Here is a 21,521-nt window from a genome sequence, read left to right as displayed (position 1 = left end):
GTGACTGTAGGAAAAATATAATGTGTAACACGAGTGCAAAAGGCTTTTGCTGCACTTTGCTCACTAGTTACACAAATAACTATTGTTAACTTCGCGAACATATGTTTTAAAATAAAAAACAAAGTGTTTTAATCAGGTAAATTATTAAAATTATTATACTCTTTATTAAATTTTCCGTTAAAATATTTGAAACTTCATTATTTTTCAGCCATTCTAAGTCCAATTACGTATATCTTATTTTGTGTTAAAAATTTTGGAATTTCACTATTTTTCTCGCCATTACGGGATAGGGACCTTTAATTTAAAATCTTTTTCGTCGTTCTACGACTTCCCACAATTCTGACGCAAAGAATCGGCTAACGTAATTAAATATATAAATACTGACTAATGCACATACTGACCATTACAATATACAGTAATGGTCCTAACCTTGATAATTTCAATATTGTTATGCTATACCTGTTCTTAAGTCAATCGTAAGTAAAATCTTTCTCTGGGTTTAGTTTTTTTACTAACATACTCGTATAACAGTAAAACACCGATGAACAATGTTTATTTAAAATCAATATTTTTACCTTTTTGGTAGCCTAAGGTGTCCAAAATTCTTATCTCCTGCGAGACGCGTTTGCATCTTCAGTCGCTGTCACAGGTCTCAACATTGCCCACAGAAGTGGTTGTAACAATTTACAAAACATATTAACACAGTTCACGAAACACATGTATATAAAGTTTTACGACCATGGTCACACACGTACTGTACATCAAGCGAGCTAAAGGTTGTAGGCTTACTCAGGTAGGTTTATTTAAAGACCTTCACTGCGTGACCTACCGTATCTCTCATACAATGCTATATGTTTTTTTTTCAGGAAGGGGTCTTGCTGGATAAAAACCCTTCATTCAAGGGTAAGTTAACGCTACTTGAAAGCTAATGTTTCAGACCTACTGGTTTTACTAAGATACAAACTTATGAATAGAGACCAAATTGTTTATGAATTACTCCATCAGCTCATTACTGCTATCTATACAGGGTGATTGGTACTCAGTGTGACCAACATTTTTGGTGTAAGTACAAAGTAAATGAAGTGTGATGATGCATATCAAATGTTCCAAGTCTAAAAATTAGCTTCCCAAAAAATTATTTCATGTTTTAAAAAAATAACCATGCTTTTAAACTTAGTACAGCGATTTCTCAATTACCTGTATATGGATTTGAGTAGATAATGTCATTTTCGTGTTCTACATTAAATTTTGAACAAGAATAATGGATAAATGATGGAGGATCAGTTGAAAAAACTCCATTGTAAATAGATTCAAAGATAAAAATTAAGATGTTTGATAATAATTAAAAAAAAAACAATGGTCTATTGCATTTTTCCCACCCTGTATACAAGAAAGTGTTGGAATATGTTAAAAACTGCGTCATTTTATAAGCTTTCCAACAATATGCTACACTATTAGGGATTCTTGCTACACTAAAGTGGGAATATTGGTGGTAGATATGTCCACCTTCACATCCAAAAACGCTAGGTTCTAGCCCAGAACTATTTCACATCTTCTCAGGGTAGTTCTAGAGGGTTGCGGCATTACCATATGTATAAAGTCGATTGGTGATTGGCGGGATTTGAACCTGAGACCTGGGGCTCCGAAGATCCACACTCTTCCACTAGACCAGCTCGCCCAGAGGTCAACAAAGAGTACCTCTGATTGGTCCGTTCGAATTCATATCACTCATTTTCTACCATCCCATCGCCTCAGTAAATTGTATAGAAGTATAAGTCTTCTCTATTAGATTAAAACTAATAGTACTAAGATTCATACATTGGAGTCCTCGTTTACTTAACTCACACTTTAGTTAAATAAAAGTTTATCTGTTGATAGATGAGTGAACGAAGTGAACGAATCGGTGTAGCGGATTTTTATCCCCCTGGAATTTTACCCCTGGGCAAAACTGACGTCACAAACCAGGTGGTAAAATTCCGGCCGCGAACTTTCGAGTTGCACAACATCAGTTTGATGGATTAAAGGTGAAACTAAACGCATATTTTTACGGTTGTGAATTTAATCAGAACGCATCAAATTATAAAAACCTAGAGTGTACGGGCCGGAATTATACCCCCGGACTTTTACCCCATGGCCAGATATATTTTCTTTTTATTCAGTTTTAATTTAATAGTAAACGTTGTATTATTAAGTAGCCTATCTTAATTTATCTGTAACCCTAACTAATCAAACAGGTTTTTAATATTAACTAGTGTACATGTTGCTCGAATTCGAGCAATTGTAAAGTATTACAGGATTTGCAAAGCAATAACAATCATACTTAGCTATCAACATTTCAACAAAATCACACCTACCTTCCCTGTAGCAGCAAACCTTAGTACTCATATTAAAATTAACTTAATATTATTTAGATAGGAAAAAATGACCATTTTAAGGGAATAACTAACCTTTGTTGAGCGGAGCGAGCGAAGCTCTTTGGGATCAACTTCAATGCAACAAATAGAGAAACATCACTCAATAACGGCTGAACGCATTTTAGTAAAACTTAACAAAATTACTTAGACTAATAGTGAGATGGTTTTTAAACAAACAAATTTCAATTAGATATTGCTAATGCAATTTAAAACGAACTTAAAATTTCCAATTTTTAACATTAGGCTTATGGGACTAAAGTAGCCATGACAGGTTTTTTGTTTACAAGAAAAATGTAAACAAGATACCCATAAGGTATTTCTGAACCTTCTAGACTTTTCTTTTAAACGTTTTTAAGCCATTCCTATGATCTTAATAAACCATAAAATACCGTTAAAACATTTTTTTAAGGCGCGGAATTCACTGCAAATCGAGAAAACTTTCTCACTACTTTCTCAATACGTTGAGCATAAACAAGGAGCGGAGGGATACTGACCGGTGACTACTTTCTTGGGAACCTATATGTGTTGCCAGCTGATTAGAAACAGCCAATGTTAGAAATCAGAATTTAATAAGCGATATATCGAACCGCATCGAAATCGATATTTAATCTCAAATCACGTTTGTTCCGCTCAACTGGCTTTCACCTCTCTGAAAGCAACCCTAGTATTAATTAAGCCAGGTAAATGGAAATTCGCTTAGTCTGAAGGTTTGCTGCGGAAACACAATTTTAATAACAGCAAAGATTGAAGAATCTGAATTACTTATACCATGAATTTATCTAACAATTATTTCCTGTAAAATATTATTACAGCAGTTCAAAAATATTGAAACTAACTCGATCAACAAATGATGTTGAAAGAATTCCATACTAATGACATTAACATATAGTTTGACAGTTCCATTTAATCAATGTTAAATGTTAACATTCGGGCATAGACAAAAATGATTCGGGCGAGTGACATATTTGATAATTGTTTATGATCCCTACCGTTCCTGTTCTAATAATCATGCAGTATTTAATATGTTTGAACCAGCTGTGTTGAAATCAAAATTAATTTGACAGTTAGTTCTGTTTGTTTACATTTTTTAATTTTGTGGGTTTGTTCTTTGTTACCATGGATACCATTAATAAATATTTCACTCTTAATTTCTGACAACAGCTGGAGTTCCATAACAAATTTTGTTTTCCATGTTAATCTTATGGATAAATACGAAACTTTAAAGGGCCCCAGGGCCTCACTCTCTAATTATTTCCTTAGAAAAAAAGTTTCCTGCACAACTTCACGTTACGCTCTTTCCAGTGACACCAAAAACATGTCAATTGGTTCAGTAGTTTCGGAGGAGTAATTGTCACAAAAAAACCTGCTTGCGTATTAAATAAGTACTAGTGTCCCTGTTGCTCGAAATCGAGCAATTATTGCTAAGTATTACAGGCATTATTTTAAAACGAATAACAGTCATATTTTTTATGACTATAAAAGATTCGACTCAAAGATTATGGAATACTAAAGATGTACATAACAGATCGATATAATCAAAATTTCTTGCAAATATCTTATCATATTTCAAAAGCTGATTTTGTTTTTTAGTGTTTATAACACACATTATTTCTATTTCTTCCCCTTGGTGGTGTTCTATGACTTTCCTATATTTCCATAGTTTGCAAATCGTCTCTTTCAATGATTACTAAGAAATTCAGTACAGTGTTAATTCAGTTTTCTTTTTAGTATATCAATTTATCCAGGCTCTCTCGTTTTTTCCCATTGTAATAATTACACCAACCCAAATTCAAATAGTAACTATTTCATTTCAACCGAGTAAGTAAATGTTTGTGGCAAACTAACTGTTAAATTAGCAAACTTATTGACTGTTTACAATTAACATATGTTCTTCTTTTCACTTTTAATTTCTGACAACAGCTGGAGTTTCATAACAATATTTGTTTCCCATGTTAATCTTATGGAGAAATACGAAACTTTAAAGGGCCCCAGGGCCTCACCCTCTAATTATTTCCCTAAAAAGAAAGTTTCCTGCACAACTTCACGTTACGCTCTTTCCAATGACACCAACAACATGTAAATCGGTTCAGTAGTTTCGGAGGAGTAATTGTCACAAAAAACCTGCTTGCGTATTAAATAAGTATAGATACTAGTGTACATCTTGCTCGAAATCGAGCAATTGCAAAGAAGTACAGGAGTTATTTACAAACAAATTACTTGGTTGAAAACTTATAACAGTCATAATTTCCAATGATTTTAAAAAAGCAAAAGAGCCAACTAAAAGATTATCAACCAATGGACTTACAATTTACATAACAGTCCTTTTCCATTTTAAAGGGTGAATTTTTAACAATCAAACTGCCCATGGACGGGAAAAGGTAAGCTTACAATTTAAGGTCGACGTAAAAAAAGGCTGTCAGCTTTTATTAAGTATCGTACCTAAGTTATCTAGCCAATTCGTAGACAATAAGGTGTAGGCTACTTTAAACTCTACAGGACAGAGTTAGGTAATAACTGGCAGAAATCTGAAATGGTGTTATTTATCATAGGCTTAGTCATATGCCAAATCCTTAAAACTTAAAATAAAAATTTAATAACTAACTTATATCATTAAACACAAACCAACATCCAAAACTATACACATTTTTAATACAACTTCGATAATTTACACATTGACTGTTTACAACATATATTTTTCTTCTCGCTATTAATTTTTGCTTCGCAACGGGAAAAATTTGTTTCATAATTATTGAAATAGATTTATAATAATCTATCATATAGTTTAAGATTAAATAAACCTACCACATAGTTGTTTTATTTTTTTTATCAGCTGTCTAAAATTGTGAAATAGGCATTTGACAGTTCTGGTTGTTTACATTTAAATGTCAAAGCAAAAGTAAACATTGTGAATTTTCTCATGCTTCCATGGAGACCAATTCTCAATATTTAATTTCTGACAACAGCTGGAGTTTCAAAACAACTTTTGTTTCCCATGTTAATCTTATGGAGAAATACGAAACTTTAAAGGGCCCCAGGGCCTCACTCTCTAATTATTTCCCTAAAAAGAAAGTTTCCTGCACAACTTCACGTTACGCTCTTTCCAATGACACCAAAAACATGTCAATCGGTTCAGTAGTTTTGGAGGAGTAATTGTCACAAAATTCCTGCTTGCGTATTAAATAAGTATATATAGATAATATATATATATAGATTTTGATATTCGAGATTCGGGATTAGATTTTTGGAACTGTTGGTTAATATGTATATACAAACAAATGGGTTTCATTGCAGTAGTCAACACGACAATTGGTTGAATACTTTGTACTGAATGCCTACAACTACATTTTACAACAGGTATTTCGATTACCTTTCTCAGTACAAACCATGAAATAATATAGCTCATTGTTTGTGCTTAAAGAAACAAAATGCATGAGTTATTGAACAACAGAAACGAAATAAATTGTTTTTCCACAGTGGTAGGCCTATAATAAATTGTTTAAGAAAAGTTCGCCCATTTATTACTTAAATGAGATACAGTACTCAATTTGTTATACATACTTATTAACATATATAAAACATACTCCCTTCGTATGATATTGGCCAACAGTTGACCCCAAACCCAAATCCTGAATATCAAAATACTAGTTGAGATTACAAATAAATTAAGATAAGGCTACCTAATAATAAAATATAAATTAAAACTGAAAGAAGAAAATTATTCATGTATATAACCTAACTGGATCGCGCCCTGCAACGAGAGTACAGCGCTGAAAACGAGTCGGCGCTCAATAGGCTCCCCCCACCACAAGTGGGGTATCACCATACCCACGCGGCGCCGAAGAATGACTCGTGCGTTGACTTCGGAGTTTAAATGATACATGTTGACCTATCGGATTTAAATGCTCATTGGCTCAAATGAAAACCGCTAATTTTAATAAATAATTTGATACCAATTGTTATAAACTAACTGGAATAGAACTGGAGTTATGGATCGTCGATTAAAAACAAAACATTTTTTATTTTCGTTGTTTGGAGGCTCACAGTTCAGAAAGAATCTTGTCCGATTTGAATAGCTAAAACCTCAAATTAAGGCCCATAATTTAATGATTATTTTTAGTTTGAAACATATAAAATACATGAACAATACTGAAGCTATTTATTTTTAATCATCGAAAGACCTAATAAAAGATACATTTTATTTTTGTTGTTCACCTTGCATTTGCTTGAAACTCGTCCGATTTGAATACTAATAGCTTAAATGAAAGCCGGTATTTCACCAAATGTCTTTAGACCTAAACATATGACGTATCACAATCTTAACTTGAGATACTAATCTTTAATTGTAGTAAAATTTCGGAAAAATTCAAATATTCCTTCATTAGAGGCTTATAAATTACCTTAATCTTGTTTGATTTGAATGATTGACGTCTCATATAAAACCCCGTAATGTAACAGTTATTTCAAGACCAAAACGAAGTCTTTGGCTACCTTCATTCAAACTGAAGATATATGAAAAGCTATAAGACAATTTTTAGAATTATAGCTCCCTATAATATGTACAGGGTGTCCTGGAGCTCCAACTCACTACCAATATTGTGGGGCATTGCTCCTGAGTAAGAAAAAGATCTATATATGATATTTAATTTGTCCGGAAGTCCTTATTTACTCACACAACCGCAATTTTGTTTTTCACTTATTAATTTTTTTCTAAAAAGTGGTTAATTTTGAGTTAGTTATGAAAGAAAATTTTAAATAGCCGACATTTTGTTTTATGAATTTGAAATATTTTCAATTCTTTGTAGCTTTGAATTGTTGTCATAAATGTTTGTGCAAAGTTTCAATTTCGTATCTTTAACCACTCTTACGAAAAAAAAATTATAAGTGAAAGAAACAAAATGGTGGCTGTGTTCCGAGACCACGGATCAAACAGAGGTCTTAGTGAAGACAATCATGATCTTACGCTCATTAAAATTATATGCATGTTGTTTTAAAAAGTATATTGCCAAAAGTATTTAAAAAAACCTAAAAAGTAATGTTTCAAACCTCGGCGTTCGGCAGAAGCTAAATAAACTTATTTTGTGTATCCAGGTCTATCAATGGCAAATGATTGTTATATGTAAAAGTTGTATTGTTGATTAGATTATTTAACTTGTAAATATATCTACGACAGTTGTTTAGTTTTATTAGCTTTGATTATTCTACATCGTAACTACTATACCCAGGAAATGTCTTACAGTACTGTAGTTTTTCTTAATATTGTAAGAGTAAAAAAATAATTTTATATAATATGATTTAATGTCAACGGATGTACTATCCAACCCAAATGACAGAATAAAATAATCCATATCAATACATATACCATCAAAACTGTGTTATAAATCCAAGACTACAAGAAAGTTTAATTTTAAATATGTGTTCTGGGTCGGAATATTATAATTTAAAGAATGTACCTATGAAAAATAATTACATACAGTACCATACACGAAAAGAGAAATTCGTTAAAACATTTTGGTGATAATAAATAAGTAAAAATGTGCGATATGTCGGCGGTCACAATGCTACTTCAATGCTATGGCCCACTGCGGTTCCCCACTTGTGGTGGAGGGAGCGGCGCGGCGGCGGCGGACCGTTTTCGTTTACCAGCCGAGCGCGATCCAGTTAGGTTATATACATCGATGCTTGGTAGTAACAATAAAACCCTAAAAATACAATTTTAAATTTGTCCCATAATAATAACATTAGAAGCTACCTTCTTCTTTTTAGCGAAATTCCCCTATAGGGAATATAGTACAGGTAAAATAATACAAAAACACTCCATATAAACAACAAAATTTGTACATTCATGAAAATTCACCTGTGAGTTACTAATAATATGAGAAATGAAGATGCGATGAGTCCCCAAAATTTTGGGCGTCCTAAGGCCCTTTTTGGGGCCCTTTTTGTTCCGAAGGGCCCTTGTTCCTGAATAATTTTGTTTTTACGTTTAAGGTCGAGTGAGGTGTGTTTTTCGATGGTTTTAGTTATTTTAAATCGATTGGGACTAGTTTTAAGTGTATTAAACCACTCCATACAGGGTGTTTCGAAATATTATTACTTTTTACGATATTTAAACATTTATTCATAAAGTAATAAAATTAGTTACCCTCATGCTCTATATAAAAAGGGATGATTGAAAATAACTGTAATTCTTTACTATATAAGAGGGAAGGATCTCAAGGAGTAAGAGAAAATATTAAATACCCCCGTCACAGCAAACCTGCAGACAAAGCGAATTTTCATTTGCCCGATTTTCAATTAAATCTAATAGTTTAATGAAATGAGGTCTAATAGTTTAATGATTACTTAGGTTTGCTGCTACAAGGAGGCTAATAAAGTGTGTTTATAGTAAAATATTAATAGCCTAGTATAAAACAAATAAATTTGACAAGTTTTATTAAGACATATCTATAAACAAACAAACAAAATAATTTTACACTATTCTCCTTAAGAATAATATGGAATTTTAAATTTACAATTTTTGAATTTTATTCGTAACTAATCCACTTACAAAACACGTTAATATACTAAATTATTTGTTTTCTTTAAGCTCTTTAAAATGCTGTAGAGAAAAATTGGGAAACTTTGTCTTTTGAGGGTCAAAGATTGCAAACTTTTACCACATAAAACCCTGTTCTATGGACCGATTATGCCGGTTTCGTTAAAATTGAACCAAAATTACTCGATTTATCATGTTTACGGACACGTATATAACATGGATATATTATATTATATATATGTACAGGGTGTTTTTTTAAAAACTTGCATCTTTATTTATGTAAAAACCGCAATAGATAGAAATATGCAGTTTGCGGGAATCATCTACTGACGTAGGGGGACCAATTGTTTTGAATTCAACGTTACATTCACATTCCCCCCCTTTCCCCCCCTGCCCCCAACTTAATTTTTTTAAATAGCAAGGTACCCCTTGTGACATATCAAATAAAAGAGCATGAAAAAAGAAAATGTTTGATGAAAAAAAATTGAAAATCGGTTCATAAATTTGTGAGATATTCCCCCCCTCACCCCCCGGAACTTAATTTTTTTTAATAGCAAAGTACCCCTTGTGACATATCAAATGAAAGAGCATGAAAAAAGAAAATTTTTGGTGAAAAAAAAATTAAAATCGGCTCATGAATTTGTGAGATAATCACCCCCCTTTTCCCCTACCCATAACTTGTTTTTTAATAGCAAGGTACCCGCCCTTGTGACATATCAAATGAAAAATAAATTTCACCAAACATTTTCTTTTTTCATGCTCTTTCTTTTGATATGTCACAAGGGGTACTTTGCTATTAAAAAAATTAAGTTCCGGGGGGGTGAGGGGGGGAATATCTCACAAATTTATGAACCGATTTTCAATTTTTTTCATCAAACATTTTCTTTTTTCATGCTCTTTTATTTGATATGTCACAAGGGGTACCTTGCTATTTAAAAAAATTAAGTTGGGGGCAGGGGGTAAAGGGGGGGAATGTGAATGTAACGTTGAATTCAAAACAATTGGTCCCCCTACGTCAATAGATGATTCCCGCAAACTGCATATTTCTATCTATTGCGGTTTTTACATAAATAAAGATGCAAGTTTTTAAAAAAACACCCTGTATATAAACACATGTATAATATTTTGAGTGGATGGTGCTTTAGGCTTCTGGGAGCATCGAAATGAAAACGTAAATCGGTTTCGGGTCTATGTTTTACCATAAGACCTTCGGTAATATCTTATCTCCTAAATGGGATGTTCGCTAAAAGGTGATGGATTAAGTTTTACACTATAACATAATAACATCTAGGTTACTAAGCAAAAATTTCAACTTTTAAGGTGGTGTGAATAATCTTTCAACGTGTTTTTTATGCAAATCTATTAAGACCAATTTCAAATTGATATGTATTTTTCTAAGGTAGTTATTTAATTTATTTTTTTACATTTATTAAAAATTAAAACAATTGTATTTGTGTAAAACCTCACATTACATGTTAAAATGAAGTACTTAAACTAAAGCTATTTTTCTACAATTTATGTAGTATCTCTCTTTACAATTTAATCATCACAATAATTATTCTCAGACGACTCATTAACAATTTTATTATTCTTAGCAACTTGTCCATCTTTACTGATTTTGTCCAAGTTGGTGTTCAAGCAGGATTCCCCTTTACAAACCTAAAACCTTGCATATTGCAGAACAGGCAACACCAATCTTAAAGCACGAACAATGTGGTGCAAAAACATCTTTCATACATACTGACGTTTGCAACTTGTATCTTAAGTTCCTCAAACTTATTTTCAATCAATACAAGTACAGTTATCTTTCGTGGTTATGACGACCAGGACAGCACTAAGACATCAGAGCAGCATTGTCGGTACAAGCATTTTTGTCCTGAACAATGGGAACGAGGTTTATGGAGTAAAAATTGGGTTTTCTTATTCACTTTACCCTCAAAACACAAAGTTTCCCAATTTTTCTCTAGAACATTTTAAATAGCTTAAAAATAAATAATTTAGTATTAACGTGTTTTTGTATGGTTATTAGTTACGGATAAAAATTCTAAAATTCTAAATTTAAAATTCCCATGTAATTCTTATGTAGAATAGTGTAAAATGATTTTGTTTGTTTGTTAATAGATATATTTTGATCAAACTTGTCAAATTTATTTTATTTTTTTACTAGGCTATTAATATTTTACTATAAACACACTTTATTAGCCTCCTTGTAGAATAAATGTTTAAATATCGTAAAAAGTAATAATATTTCGAAACACCCTGTATGGAGTGGTTTAATACACTTAAAACTAGTCCCAATCGATTTAAAATAACTAAAACCATCGAAAACCAAACTTCACTCGACCTTAAACGTAAAAACAAAATTATTCAGAAACAAGGGCCCTTCGGAACAAAAAGGGCCCCAAAAAGGGCCTTAGGACACCCAAAATTTTGGGGACTCATCGGATCCTCATTTCTCATATTATTAGTAACTCACAGGTGAAATTTCATGAATGTACAAATTTTGTTGTTTATAAAACCCTATTTTTAACCGACTTCCCCACTACCAACAAAAGGAGGAGGTTCTCAATTTGTTTGTGGCGATGTTTTTTTTTTTCTATGTATGTTCACCAATTTCTCCGTGATTCTTTTACCGATCAGTGTGGTCCCACCACCAAAATAACCAGGAGAGTTTCTATTTGGTACCTTATATATTATGTTTAGGTATAATATTTGTTTCGGTGAAAAATTCTGAAAAACTTAAATATTCAACATTTATTTTGTTTACATTTGTGCAGATTGTTTACATTTGTGCCGAGAATGCAATAAATAACATTCCTACAGCTGTTAGTTGAAACCATTTAAATGAAGCTACAGACAATTCTTCATGAAACAGTTGCTTCATATTGATCAATAAACTATTTCTTGCCATGGAGCCTAAATGAATTACATTGAGAAAAATTCATTTTGTTTTGGCTACTATAAAAAATGTATTTTAACGTTTGGCCTGATTTGTGTATACAGTAATTCATTTTTTATTAGTATTGAATATTCTGACTTACAAAAACATATATGTTTCAGTGAATAGCTGTATGATATTGACAAATAAAGGTGTATTGTGAAAACCAAAGCATTCGTAAAACAGGTCTAAATATAAATTAAATGCAATTATTCCTTACACTACCTAAGAAGTGTGACAGTGCATAATCGTCAATTGTCTTAAAAGTGTTAAATGTTTTAATTACTAAACATGCATTTGCAGATGTGGAATGTTTATTGATATTCTCTACCCAGTTACTATATCATATCAATACTATTATGCCTGCTTCGGAAAGTCCTAGAGGAAGATGATTTGCAATTTCGACTAGGCTATATCTTGATCAAACAAAACCACCTACATGGCTTGCACCACTTTTAGCTGAACCAATCTTTCATATACATATTTCATTTGCAGATGTGGAATGTTTATTAATATTTTCTACCCAGTTACTATAACATATCAATACTATCATGCCTGCTTCGGAAAGTCCTAGAGGAAGATGATTTGCAATTTTTACTAGGCTATATCTTGATCAAACAAAACCCCCTACATGACTTACACCACTTTTAGCTGAACCAATCTTTCATATAATATTTTCCAAAGGTACTATACGTGTTAACGACCAATTTTCCACTTTTGAAAGATTTTTTTGTGCTGGTGGCTGAGGAATAACTTTCATATTGTTCCAAAAGGCTTGAGACGTTACTGTATTTCTTTTTATAATGTACACCGATTGCAAGAAACGATGATGTCTGACATTTCAATGTATCTAGAAAAGACAATTAGTTTTTCATTAGGCCTAATGTAATGGACAACTCTTTCTTTCTTAAGGAATATCTAAAAATGTTTATTTTCATACCCATTGATTATGTAACCTGAACAGGTGACTCAAGCAGTTTTAAAATAATAATTGTTCTGGGGAACTTTTGATTGTTTCAAACAGTTTTGCTTATCAAAAAACCTCAAGTAATTAATACATAAAAAATTATACAGTCACTAAAAATCATGAAATAATTTATTTTGTAAAACAATACAACCGACTTCAAACGCTCTAAAAAGAATGAAATAATTTAAATAAAGTAAACTTTTGTATTAGGCAAGCTCACGTATTTCAAGTCGGCGCGGCTCAAACTGCAAATATGATGGAAATTAAATGTTGTGTGTGTATTTTGAAAATCAATAAATTGTAGCTGGATAACATAAATATATAAAACACATACTGAACTGTTTTGTTTATATATTAAAGGAAATATTTTCTTGTATTTTTTGTTTACTTCAGAATAAATGCATTATGAAAATAACGCACACAAATGTTCTATATGAATAGGAAAATAATTTAGTTTGATATTATGATAGGAAAAAAAGCTAGTTTAGTATTAAAACGTTACTTTTCCAAGTTAGAAACATTTAAATGCGTTATAATCTTTTTAAAGATCCTCGTTAATACCACTATAATGCCGATCTCTGGTTACGGTAATAAAATAACACTTAACGCATAACTATGAAAAAGACATGCAGATTAACACCTTTAGTTATAGTCACCTGCAGTATGGACACCCTCTTTCAATTTTGTATCAAAAATCACCATAGAGCCGCGCCGACTTAAAATACGTGAGCTTGCCTAATACAAAAGTTTACTTTATTGAAATTATTTCATTCTTTTTAGAGCGTTTGAAGTCGGTTGTATTTTTTTACAAAAATAAATTATACCTGTACTAATAAGCTATTACCGTAGTACTCATGGTAAGACCTGGACCCGGGACCGATTTACTTTTTCGTTTTGAGGTCCCTAGAGACCAAAAACACCATCCGTTCAAATTCATATATATATATATATATGTATATATATATATATATATATATATTTATATATCTATTTATATATCTATTTATATATACATATATTTATATATGTGTCCGTTTGCGCGATAACTTGAGCAAAAATCATCCGATTTTGATGAAATTTGGTACAAACGTGTAAACCTACGTTTATTTGAACAAGTTCGCGAACCAGCATGATCGGACTATGGGAACAGGGGTTTATGGGGGGTTTTATGGGGCAATAATTAGTTTTTCCCATTTTTTCCCCTTAAAACTTAAAATTTAGCATTTTCTTTCCAAACCATTTTGTAGAGCTTAAAAAAACAAATAATTTAGTATATTGAAGCGTTATTATGCGCCTAATGATTACTGAGAAAATTCCAAAAAACTGTAAATTTAAAATTCCCATGTTATTCTTATGGAGAATAAGTAAACTGTTGCAGTTTGCTTGTTTATGATCATATTTTAATAAAATTTGGATAATGCATTCATTTCATACTAAGCTATTAACATTTTACAAAAACACCTTTTTACCCTCCCTGTTGCAGCAAACCTAAGTACTCGTTAAACTAATGATATTTAAATAGGGAATAAATGTGATATTTTTAAGGAGGCATTTTAGTGTAAATCCAATCAGGCAAATGGAAATTCGCTTAGTCTGCAGGTTTGCTGCGGCGGGGGTATTATTTATTTACATTCACCTCCAACAATTTTGTTGTTTACTTTAGGCAAAGAGAAAAATTTTTTCCTATAAACTCTTTCATTCATAAGGTTATCATTAATAAGGCATTTTAAAATTATTTGCAATTGTGTTCTGAAATGACATTTAATTTATAATTATTGTATTAACAACCTAAAACCAATTTTCAGATCAAAGATTAGTTGAGGACGACTCAAGCTTTGAAGAAAAGAAATTTGAAGTTAAAAGATACTTTAAAAAACATTCCAAAACGTCAGTAATACAATACATCATCCTTGAATGCTACAAAATTAGTGATCCAAAATCATCAAGAGGAGTTACAACTTTCTTCGGGGTAATTAAAACCACGCAAGGACTTATTTTGGCAAAAGTAAAAGCCTTAAACTGTTTTGATGATTCAAATATATTTAAAATCGTTTTGAGTTATGTTATGATAAAGAAAGGTGATGGAAGCGGAGCGTCTCTTGATCTGGACTTCACAACCCCACCAGAACTTGGCCAAGAGTCTTGGTTCTACGGAAGTGCAACTGCAGATACTGAAGTTATTTTGTTCATGGAAAAGTCAAAAAGTCCTCATTATAATTTATGGAGCATGGTACGTAAGTTACAATAGTACAATAATGGGTTTAAAAACAAACAATAAAAGATTATACGTTACTCCACCTAAAGTGACGGGTACAATTTGATCTCGTCAATATAAGTTTACATTGAGCATTCAAACCCTTTTGCTTGTATATTATATTTGTAAATTAATTGTTTGAGTTCAATAAATTTCATATAATCTTGCCACAATAAATCATACTAGCAATATACATCACTATCCCAAAGGAAAGATAAGTTAACAGTGGCTATGCAAACTTCACACAACTATGATGATCTGGGTTAGTACCCAGGCTCAGGCTATTTAAAACTCATTCTGAATTAATCCTTAAACCGTCTCAAGAAATTTTTAGATTCGTGCCATATTACTAATAATAACATAATAATAACACATTTGTTGATTATGTACATAATATTAAGAACCAAGTATAGTAGCTACACAGCAACACTGTAGACTAGGCGGACCTTTATTTTCCTGGTTGGACTGTCACTAAAATGCTTCCTTTAGAATGCCACATTTATATTTTACTATTAATAGATGAAACCCGTCGAAATCGATTGTTATCTTGAGGTTTCACACAAATTCATAAAACTACGTTAGATATAGTGTAGTTATTAAAATCTTATTTGGATGGTATTTGGACCGTATCAGTGAATCGCCCTTTTTGGTCATAAGCAATACAGAATTTTTATCAGCGGGAGGCAGCTGTATTCCGAATCTTATGTAGGCCTATGTAGTAAATTCCCGTATAAAGAATGGTGGGATCTGATTTCAAGGAGATTAAACCTTGTATCAAGTCATCTTCTGTTGAAAAGGTTGTACCAGGAAGGAAGGTCAATCACTCTTGTGCTAAATATCCTCACAGTTGAAGTGCAGTGTTTTACAAATATCACATTCGAGAGCAGTGAGCCATTGTCGAAATAGGTCACTATAAATCAACTGTCAAGATCATAGCATCTACCTCAGATTTCTCTACAAAAACAAACTTCTAATTGACATCATAAAAATAAACTTAGTTGCTATTACAATTTCTCTCCTCTACCAAAACCATGGATCTTGAACGATAGAACTTGAACATGGCTCACTTCCTCAACGTACTCCTTTACACTTGCATGGTTTTTATTTTATGACACAATATTCTCCCGAAAAAACTATATTATTCCGATTATAGAAAACATGTATGCTAATAATCTCACGAAAGCTCTTGCGTTTATTTTATGTAATAATAAATCATATTATTGAAATTAGACCAAAAAGGCGAGTACCAAACCCCTACAATAAATATACGCAAGCCCTATAAGGAATAATGATCTATTCCTTTAATATTCATATGTTCATAATTTTAGGCCTATTACATTTTCTAAATGCATTAAAGCATAGATTTTTTAACAATCAAATTTAAATCGTATCTTAATTTTTTCTGTTTTAATTTATTAAAAACGTATCATGCAGGGGAAAATCAATTTTAAAACCACAAAATAATTAAAATTCATGATTTAGCCCCTGAACTGTTTATTAGACTAATATGATCAGGTACATACCTTTACGTCAACAGTTCCATTTTGTAGTGAATAACTCACAACATGTTTCGCCTATTCAGGCATCGTCAGGTGATATCCTAGCAAGAATGCTTTGTCTTCATCCATGATGGAGTCGTCAAGAAACATTTAAATAAATACACAAACACGCACGAAAACATTTAACAAATAGAGTAGGCCTACTACTAGGAGTACGCTCCGAAGTCACGTATGAGAATGAACGAAGACCATTTCATACATAAAAAAATGTTATTTAACAGTAGGCCTATCCACATTCATATCAGTTGATCAGCTGCTCAAGCAGTTTGAACTTCATTAAGGCACTAACACCAAATCCATAATACTTTTTCACCAAAACATTTTCTTTACTGTACTTTGGACTTGCGTCATTAAAGCAGGACCAGGAATCAGGGAGTTGGTATATGAAAGGGACCTTGGTCCAAGGTCATTAGGCAGGTTTGAGAAAATTCACTAAGGAACTATGTATAATCACTGAATGTATTCCGATGTATTTAAAAGCAGCAATATTGCTCGAAAATGCTAAATAATATTAGGTTTGTCAATCTATAGAGACTCCAACAATTACTTTGTGATGTTTCATTGCTCTACAACATTCAGAAATAAATTATAACAGTGAGAACCATTATACATTGAGGGTAAGGACATCCCTTACATGACCCATAAGAATTATAAACATTTCAAAATACAAGAATTTAAACCTTTTAGGTGTTGCATGGGAGGAAACACTATTTTTGAACCATCAGATACTGCTGAATTTGTTGTGTGAATGATCAAACAAATGTTTACTCGAAACAGTTTTAAAACTTTATATATTTGGATTCACATTTTAATACATTTACCTACGACCGTTTATTAAAATAGCCGTTTCAGTTCAGTTGTTAGAATTTAAAAGTTTCTCATAACATCATAGTTTTATCATAACACAGGTAACGGACCAATGAGGTTCAAGTCATGGTGGAAGGAAAATACATAGGTGTGCTATTCCCGTCATATTCTGACGTCACCCAGATTGCAAACGAAAAATCACCTGATTGTACAGTATTGCCATATTTAAATATATATATATTTGTTTTTGATTTGATTGTTATTGTTTATATATTTTTGTTCTAAATGGTGAAATGGTGTTTGCAATCTTGGTGACTGTGACTTCAACAGCAAATTACGGGAATAGCACACCTTTGTCGGTCGCGGTACGGAGGCAGAGATCTGCCTCCGTACCGCGACCGGTAATAGTAGGCCTACTCTATTTGTTAAATGTTTTCGTGCGTGTTTGTGTATTTATTTAAATGTTTCTTGACGACTCCATCATGGATGAAGACAAAGCATTCTTGCTAGGATATCACCTGACGATGCCTGAATAGGCGAAACATGTTGTGAGTTATTCACTACAAAATGGAACTGTTGACGTAAAGGTATGTACCTGATCATATTAGTCACAAAATAATGTCACCATTTCACTTTTACAGATTAAAAAAATGTTTATATCACGTCGTGACCTTTACAATACGAACAACCATTATTAACAGCTGTGTCATAAAAACATTTTGTAAGCTTATCCATCTGGGGAAGGACCTTTAAAGGCCTCTAGGCCATAGCCCCAAGGGACCTCGTTACCTCGGTACCTCGTACAAGATGTTACCTCGTTTCTCTTTTGATGGCTCATCTACAGACAAAGACCTTTCTTTAGACACCCCTACCAAATTCCTACGCGCAGCCGTTCTCTTAAAGCTGTGACAAAACCTCTGTTTCTTATCGTCCATAGAATAACAACATAGGAATGGAATTTTAAAGGCCACTGGGGCAGAGCCCAAAAGTAATTGACCTCTTTCTCTTTTGAGGGCTTATCTACACACCAAGACCTTTCTTAAGACACCTCTACCGAGTTTCTACGCCCAGTCGTTCTCTGAAATTAGTGGAGACAAAGAAAAACAGTTTCAAATCATTACATTGATAACATTAGGTTTAGTAAGTGCTCTTTGTAGAGAACTTAGTTTCGCCTGTATATCGGTGTACCTCTGAGCAATCAAGCAAAACTCGTCAGCAAAGTGAAGGTCCTCCAGCCACTCCCTCAGTCCCCACTGCAGCACTTCCCGCCTTCTATTATTTGTTACTTTCCTCATAACTGAGTCGAGTGCCAAAAGGAACAGTATTGGTGATAAGATGCAGCCCTGGCGAACACTTATTTTAACTAGGATTGCTGCAGTCAACTTTCCCTGCTGCGAAACCTGACACTGGAAACCATTGAACATGGCTTTGATAATATTTATGATTTAAGGGGGCCATATTCTTGTAGAACATGCCACAGCACCTGGTGTTTCAATGCGTCAAAGGCCTTCTCGAAATCGACAAATGCCAGGCAGAGAGTACTTTGAAATTCTTTGCTCTGTTCTAGTAGGACTCAGAGAGTACTAATAAAATCCACACAACTTCTTGCTTCCTGAAAACCTACCTTTTATTTCCTTAGTTTCAGTTCAATGGATCCTTTTATCCGGTTTAGGATTATTCTGACCAGCATTTTGCTTAGGACAGACAAAAGGGTAACACCTCTCCGATTGTTACAGATTGTTACATCCCCTTTCTTTGGTATTTTAACAACTATGTCCTTCTTCCATTCCTTTGGTGTTCTCCCCTCTTGCCAAGGTAGTGGATGAAGTAGGTCCGTGGCGACATCGCCAGATTTTAGGATCTCGGCCGCAATATTGTCTAAACCAGGGGCTTTGCCATTTCTCATGCTTTTGACCGAATATTGTATTAATATTACTGAATACTGAGTAGCAATATTCATTTATTCTTCAAGCTTATGTTTGTTTCTTTTTACCTTTTCAGATTCGCGATGGCGATGATACATGTCCTACAATTCGTAAGTGAATGAACTACAAATGAATTACATTTAAGTTTAACTCTAATAATCCTAAATATATAGGAATATTACTTCTTTTAAAACCATATCAACGCATCACAATGTTCAATATCAAGATTTAAAGGTTTTACCAATTTAAGTAGGAAATGACTAGAACCATTGCCAGATCACGGCACATCAATGATCACTATTTAAATGCATATTATACTAATAATTATTTTAATAAATAAAATTTAAATTAAATTAACGTATACAAAATTTAATAAAAAATTAATAATTTTAAGATGCAAATTGTATATATTTTTCTAAGAGTCAGTATTCTCGAGCTACCTAACATTCTAGCAAAATGTGAGTATAAGCATAGACAAAAAGAATTCTTTTTGTCTATGGCATAAGCCTATTTTGCGTGCTGTGTTTGCATGTTTTTTCCTTAGGTTAAGTCGTGTATAGTGTTTGTATATATTGACGATGCACATTGCATTTGTACAATGCCTAAAGGAAAATAAATCGAATTTCATTTCACTGCTATTTAAATAACTACATTCATTATTATTATTATCATTGTTGTATAATATTTAGTATAAGATTCTTACCTCTGTTTTAAAAGTCTGTTTAAAATTGTTAGTTCTATTTAATTTCTTACTGTATTTAATTTTGAATAAGGTGCTGAAAGTTAATCGTGTTTGTTCCTCGGTAATGAATGCTAAAATGTTTCTGTATAGTCGCTTAGTTATATTTACCACTGTGTATTATATCCCAAGTATGAGTGTACGCTTTAAAATGAGTAAATAGAACAACTATGAAATCTAGTTTCGTAGAACATCAGATCAAAACACGACATGAGTACAATATATAAATGAGCATTTAAAACTGTAGACTGTAGGGTATGGAAAAAAATTAATGTACCGGTACACCCCAATTTTTATTAGGACAATAGCTTTTATAATTAAAAAAGCGAACAATATAAAAAATAGCTACTTCCCTATAGGGAAATTCGCTAATACACCAAGGCATAAAAATGATTATGTAATTACACGTTAAGTAAGTTTAAACAGTCAAAAGCATTACTGTATCTTTCCACAATATTGCCCCTTGCCTTGATAGGTTTTGGTTTTGTTTTAAAATTGTAAAACTCAGTATAGTTTGAAAAACAAGCATTTTTTGCGTCTACAGTAAACATTAGGGTGCAAATCACTCTTATACTCCTGAAAACATAGGCTACCTCAAAACCTTTAACTTTATAACTTCTCTGCATTCACTACAATAATTATAATGATTGCTTTCGTATAACTCCATCTTCGGTACAAATACATGTTTTTGTGTGTTTTTATTATAGACTTGATTGTTTGTGAGGGGAGGACTCATGGTCCAAGCACGTCAACCGAAGCTTATTGTGCATTATCATAGACTTAAGAAAAGCTATGTTTTCATTGACCAAATAATATGCATTTTTGTGAGAATACACCAGGTTCATAAATAAACTATCTAACAGCAATATCTAATAATAAGTCTCAATTGAATTTCTAGTAATAATTTGGAAATTTAGGTAATCAATGTTTGTTTATTTGCAGATTATACAAATGAACGAGATATTGGAACTCTCCTACCAGAACATGAATTGGTTGCAGAATATGAATTTACGCCTGATCCAAACAGTGGCCTCACTAAAAAGCTTACACTAAAATGCTACGAAAAGTCCATTATGAGACCTAATGAAAAAGATCAAACGGAGCGTCAGTTTTATTTGCAAGTTCTTAAAGAAGACACGTCCTCCTTAGGCATCATACAGAATGTTCGTCGATGCGATTCTCTAAGCACACTTCGTGATTTTAACGTGAAAGAACACAATGAACACGACGTTAAATTGATTATTTTTACGGTCAGAATCACATGTCCTGCTACATTCTACTCTTTGATATCTTGTGAAAATTGTGAGGTGAAAAACTGGAAATATTACGATTGGGGAAATTCCTACAGTAAAAGCGATCAATGGAAAATGGTACGAAATATTA

General features: G+C 32.5%; 1 protein-coding gene across 1 annotated transcript in view; it reads left to right on the top strand.

Annotated features, from left to right (window-relative positions):
- LOC129004634 (uncharacterized) overlaps positions 1 to 21,521 on the top strand; it is a 171,319-nt gene that overhangs the window by 130,246 nt on the left and 19,552 nt on the right. Inside the window, exons 34-37 of the mRNA XM_054433182.1 lie at positions 867 to 903; positions 14,660 to 15,084; positions 19,476 to 19,509; positions 21,081 to 21,508. Of these exons, the coding sequence (XP_054289157.1) occupies positions 867 to 903; positions 14,660 to 15,084; positions 19,476 to 19,509; positions 21,081 to 21,508 (924 nt within the window). The remainder of the gene's footprint in view (positions 1 to 866; positions 904 to 14,659; positions 15,085 to 19,475; positions 19,510 to 21,080; positions 21,509 to 21,521) is intronic.

This window comes from Macrosteles quadrilineatus, unplaced genomic scaffold (genome assembly GCF_028750875.1).
Source record: "Macrosteles quadrilineatus isolate MER2022 unplaced genomic scaffold, UCM_ALF_1.0 Scaffold_10__1_contigs__length_6754688, whole genome shotgun sequence".
NCBI classification, from domain to species: Eukaryota; Metazoa; Arthropoda; class Insecta; order Hemiptera; family Cicadellidae; genus Macrosteles; species Macrosteles quadrilineatus.
Note: the sequence above shows the minus strand (reverse complement) of the source record. Positions and strands in the feature narration are given on the sequence as shown.